Source organism: Primulina eburnea, chromosome 15, assembly GCF_022965805.1.
Source record: "Primulina eburnea isolate SZY01 chromosome 15, ASM2296580v1, whole genome shotgun sequence".
NCBI classification, from domain to species: Eukaryota; Viridiplantae; Streptophyta; class Magnoliopsida; order Lamiales; family Gesneriaceae; genus Primulina; species Primulina eburnea.
Genome location: NC_133115.1, coordinates 19517228 through 19522550, shown reverse-complemented (window position 1 = coordinate 19522550; position 5323 = coordinate 19517228). Strand labels below are relative to the sequence as shown.

At 38.9% G+C, this 5323-nt stretch overlaps 1 protein-coding gene across 1 annotated transcript; it reads right to left on the bottom strand.

Annotated features, from left to right (window-relative positions):
• Positions 1-905: 905 nt before the first annotated feature.
• On the bottom strand, positions 906-3920 carry LOC140813809 (uncharacterized). The gene is made up of 3 exons (XM_073172556.1): positions 3595-3920; positions 2616-2906; positions 906-2263 (listed from the first exon to the last, which is right to left on the bottom strand). The coding sequence occupies exons 1-3, from the start codon at positions 3748-3750 to the stop codon at positions 1115-1117; spliced, it is 1596 nt and encodes a 531-aa protein (XP_073028657.1). The 5' UTR covers positions 3751-3920; the 3' UTR covers positions 906-1114.
• Between the last annotated feature and the right edge of the window lie 1403 nt (positions 3921-5323).

Sequence of the window (5323 nt, the reverse complement as noted above, 5' to 3'; positions counted from 1 at the left end):
TGACCGTTTGAGTTCCATTCATTAGAAATCAAGATATTTTGAATTTATAATTTAAATTAATTGTAGTAGTTTGGATTACTACGAAATCTTTGTACTCAAAATTTCTTTCAGATTCTTGGGTCCAATCAGAATCTACCGATCCAAATGCATCCTTGTGCAACATTTAGATTTAGCTATTTTATTTGAGAATATGATTTGGAATGAGTCAAACAATTGAAAATTAAAGACGAAATTTGGAAAATTACCCGAACTATTTGAGTTTATATGAATTGAAAATTTGAAATCCAAATATATTAGAAGATATTTCCATCCAAACACCTCCTTGACATAAAGTTCCTGTACCTGGAAATAACCTGTCTAGATTTTGGCTCCCTCCATCTTCCATCTGTTTGAGCTGCTAATGGAGTAATGGTCAACAACCGGAAAGGGTTTGCACTCGTGGATACAAATGAGCTGACGGGTTGTCTTCTCACAAACAGATAAAGATAGTAATGCAGCGTTTGATGAGTAAGAGGATCAATTCAGGACTGCACAAAAAGAGATTATGAAAAGAATATTCTTTTGGGGCGGCCGATTTATTCTCTTGCAATGATCAACCTTCCCAGCTTCCCCTTGTCTGCAAGTAACAATTCAGGCTGCTGTTTAACTTTGTCATGGTCCCAAGGATTGTAGGATCAGGTGTTTTTGTAAAATGCCTCAAACTCCAGCTGGAAAAACACGATCCTGCAAAATGCCTCAAACTCCAGCTGGAAAAACACTACAAAGGCTGAAAGTACTCTCACAAGTTATCATGGTGTAAAATTTCTTGCTACGGTAAAAACAATTGGTGGTGAAAATAAAGACAGCTTTTGAACGAAATAAATCAAACTTGGCAATCAATTGGGAACCACCAAAACTAAAAGCAATACATCCAAACGGGTCTTAACATTGCACAATGAATCAAATCATGTAATACAACCATTACTAACTTCGGATACGAGATTACATAACTAAAACAAATCTCTGTATCCCTGTAATATATACCAAAACAACGCATACATGGTCATCCTTTATTCATTTCACAATAACAGAAAACACAGAAGAAGTACTTGCAATCATTGAATTCCAAGATGTTTTAACCAGACCACCCTCTCTGAGAACCTCCAGAAGAGTGCCCATTCAGCCTGTCGAGTACAGCATTGAAATCAATAGGCTGACCAATCTCCTCCAGCCTTTGAATGACACCAACAACATGATCACCCCTATAACCCATGCTAACCAATTTCTCGATCAACTCGTTGTAGGGATTATTGCGGGTGGACTGAGGGACAACCATGTTGGTACTAGGAATGCGCTGTGCATTCAGAGGGATACTGGTAGGAGGATAACCACCTTGCTGAAAATGAGGCTGTGGAGTAGTATGATGTGTCCTTCCTCCTTCACCGTCGAACACCATATAAGCAGTTCCAGGGGGAAGTGCTGGACGAGTCCCACTATTCATGTATAAATCTCCGGATTGAGCAACAAAACCAGTCTTGAGATTTTGAGATGAAGGCTGTGGTTGAATTGGTCTGCTAGCACCATAACCATACGGTAATGCATCAGGACCAGCAGAACCAGGTTGAGCTGCCCCAGCGTAGGATACTTGCACTGGTATATTATTGGGAGTCATCTCTGTGGGAGACTGATTCGATTGATTAGGTAGGTAGGACGAGTAAATTGCTGGCGATGAGGACCTAACCTGGGTTTGCATAACTGGTTGTTGGGATAGTTGAACAGGCTGTTGCTGTTGCTGTGGCTGTGGCTGTGGCTGTGGCCACGGCTGCTGATATGGAGGTAACGACTGAACCTGGGGTCCCTGGTTAACATGAGATTGTGTTGGCTGTGGTGACATCCTGGAGAAGTCTTGAAGTTGAGCTTGTGCAGGTATATATTGAGTCTGGGATGGATGAGATGGGACAGGTTGATTAGTCATTTGTTGAGGTAAGTAATATGGTTGTACTTGTGGCATAGTTTGGGAAGGCACAGATGGCTGCTGATACTCGACTGGTCGGGCAGGGAGAGACGGTTGAGGGGCCACTTGGTTTTGCAGAAGGGCCAGTTGCTGACTTTTGACATCAGACGAGTTCTCATTTTTCTTTTCTTCAGAAGCAAGTGGGGAAGGTTTCTCTTCGTTACGCGCAGCTGAAGACGAATCCTTCTGTGCAAGTTGAAGCTTAGCTAGCTCCTTCTGAGTATCAGCAAGTTCCTGCTTATCCCGTAAGATCTGCACAGACCTGTGAACCTGCATGTAAATCAAAATAAATATGTCATCATAATTAACATAGTAATAGTGAAAAAACATTTATAATAAGGTTGACACTAAATATGACCATGTAAATAAATTTAGAGCCAAAAAATATAAAGGTATAATTTATTGGGTCAAAAACATAGAAAAAGAACATAATTTGCACTGTCCTGATGCACCATAACTACCATCATTTAGCAAATAAATCTGTCCCTAGAAGTTCTATGAATTTCCAGAATACAGTATTCACATCACACCAACCTAAACATATAGAAGACTCACATCATGCACAGAACCTTGAGAAGTCGAAATGCATTATAGCAATATATACACAGATTCAGAAACAGACCTCTTGCATGTGCTTTTCTAGAGACTTCAGCCTTGAATCCGATTCTTCTTGATCACGAACTAGGTCGGTGCGCATCTCCCCCATAGATTTGTCAAGATTATAACAATACAATTCCAACTGAGACAGCCTCGAACTAATTCCCTCGAGGAAACGCATGAGATCATCAGTGTACTTCTTCATGGTCTTCTCAACAGTCAAGATAACATCTTGATTAAATGAAGATTCTTCAGGTGGACTATAAGTCGTGGTAGGATACACTGATGTCCTAGCCATTCTGCTTTTGTTAAACTCCTGCTTGATTTTGAGTAGAGACTCATAGCAAAGTATATATTTCATCAACAGTTTAAAAGTAGTAGTGAATAACAAATAACCAAATAAGGACACAATAAACGGCCAATAAGCACGACCTTGGCAATAATTTTACATGAAAGTCCAAGTAAATCGCACTAAAGCATTGTCATCGCTTGACTGATGAACTCATCTCTCATTTTTTATCATTGCTAGTCCATCTCTTAGGATCAAAACATACAATACCTTCTTAGTTGCATGACCATAATATTTTTACATCAAGGGAATTTAAAACGTGGAATACTCAAGCAGACTCGTTCCATTAATCAACCAAGTAAACTTACGCATGAATCATGATGAAAAAATAATTACTTGGTGCAAAACAACCATCTATAACAGATCGTAAACACAGTTCTAGCCAAAATAATAATAATAATAATAATAATACTAATAATACAAATATTAATTCTCAAGTTAAAATATATGAAGATGTAGCTAATTTCAGAAGATTCCTTGAACAAATCCTAATTTCTATCAATCTCAGAAACACACAAAAGTCAAAATCAAAATGAATCCTAAATTAAAACATAAAACCCTAACAGAAGAAAAAAATCAATAAACAATTAAGAAACTGCCCCTTCCCCATGAAAAAAATCACAATAAATAACAAGAAACTCCAACAGAAATTTACCTTATTGGGATTCTTTCCGATCGAAGGATCGGAGTGGGTTCCATTATTCCCATCTTGATTACCGTAATCCTCGTAGGAGCAGAGGATGTCATCAGATGCGAAATCGAATCCTTTCGAGCCCGAATTTCCTCCCCGTCCCGCTGATCCAGATGCCATAGCTGCTGCAAAATGTAGAGAAATTACCCCGTAGAGAAATTTGTTGGCGCAGAAGACTGATATTAATGGTTTGCTTTCGCTTAGCTCGGAGGATTTGAAAACGAGGGTTTGTGTAAGGGCCAGTTTGGGGTGACTGACTCACACGTTTGGATTTGGAATTAGGAAGAAAACGTGTGTTTGAATCCCGAGTCGCGTTGTGATCTCGTCAACTATTTTCTGGATTTATGATAAGCACGAATTAAATAGTATTTTAAGGATCTTATTTTGTCGTATTTGTGTTTATCTGACATTTTTATTCCGAGTTTTGCTCTTAATTCGTCTCATTATAGCTATTTGCAGGTTTGACCAAAAGAGGGTGAAAGCCAAAGAAATGAAAGAAAAGTCAAACTCCGCAATCCACGTCAGAAATACCCGGAAGAATAGGAGAAAACATGAAAAGTCTAAACACGGACCCTTACACGGACCCCGTGAAAGGGTCCGTGTACATCAACCCTCGAAGAATAGAAAACCAGAGTCTACACGGACCTGTAACCGGACCCCTACACGGGGTCCGTGTCCTTCACCATCCAAGAATCAATTTTACAGAGTCTACACGGACCCCAGGACGGACCTCTACACGGGGTCCGTGTCCACCATTCCGGAAGAATTCTTGGGCAGAGTCTACACGGACCCCTGTCCTGATGCATGCACGAGGTCCGTGTACGTAATATCAGATCGAGATTTTGACGAAGATTTGCTCGTAATTTGGAAGGGAATAAAAGGAAAAAACGAAGAAAAAAGAAGGGTTCGAAATTCGGGAGAAGGGGCGGCCGACTTTGAGAAGAAAAAAAGGCGCGAGCTTTGGAACTCTCGAAGACGGCGAAGACTTGGGAGAAACGAGAGAAAAAGACAGCGCAATTTACACGCAAGATCCGCGCACCGTCATTGAGATTTTTCTTATCTTTTATTTTCTTATTTTCAGACATGAATTCAAACATTAAATTTGATTTTAGTTTTGAATTCATGGAGTAGTTTCTTTTGTGATTGGGACCACGATAGGGACAAACGACTGATTTTGTTTGCTCGTTGGATTGTTTGATTTAAAAAATTATTTTATGTTATTGATTACTGTTTGCGTAATTTTCGTGCTCTTAATCTGGCCAATTAATTGCATGTTTGTCGTTCGATCTTGACTCGAAAGGGAATAGATTGAATTTAGCTTCAAAAATATTAATCAACACACGGTTAAACCGACTAGAAATAGTATTCGGTTTCAGTGTGTGACTTTAGGCGACAGCTGTAATTCTATCGTTGATGCATGAGTTTTCGTTTAATTAAATTCAATTAGAAATAGTTGGACTGTTAAATGAAAATAGGATTATAAATGCCAGAAATAGATTTATAATTAAATTGGAGGATTGCATCGTGACTTCGAATAATTGTTCGTTGAATAATTCCAGTGCTTGAATCTAATCAGAGTTTGTTACTGTAGTGAGTTCCCGGTCATTCTAATAAAATTTGAAAATCCCAAGTTCCAAGCTTTTCTGATATTTGATTTAGCCATTAAATTAGCATAAATTAGTTTAAAATTTAC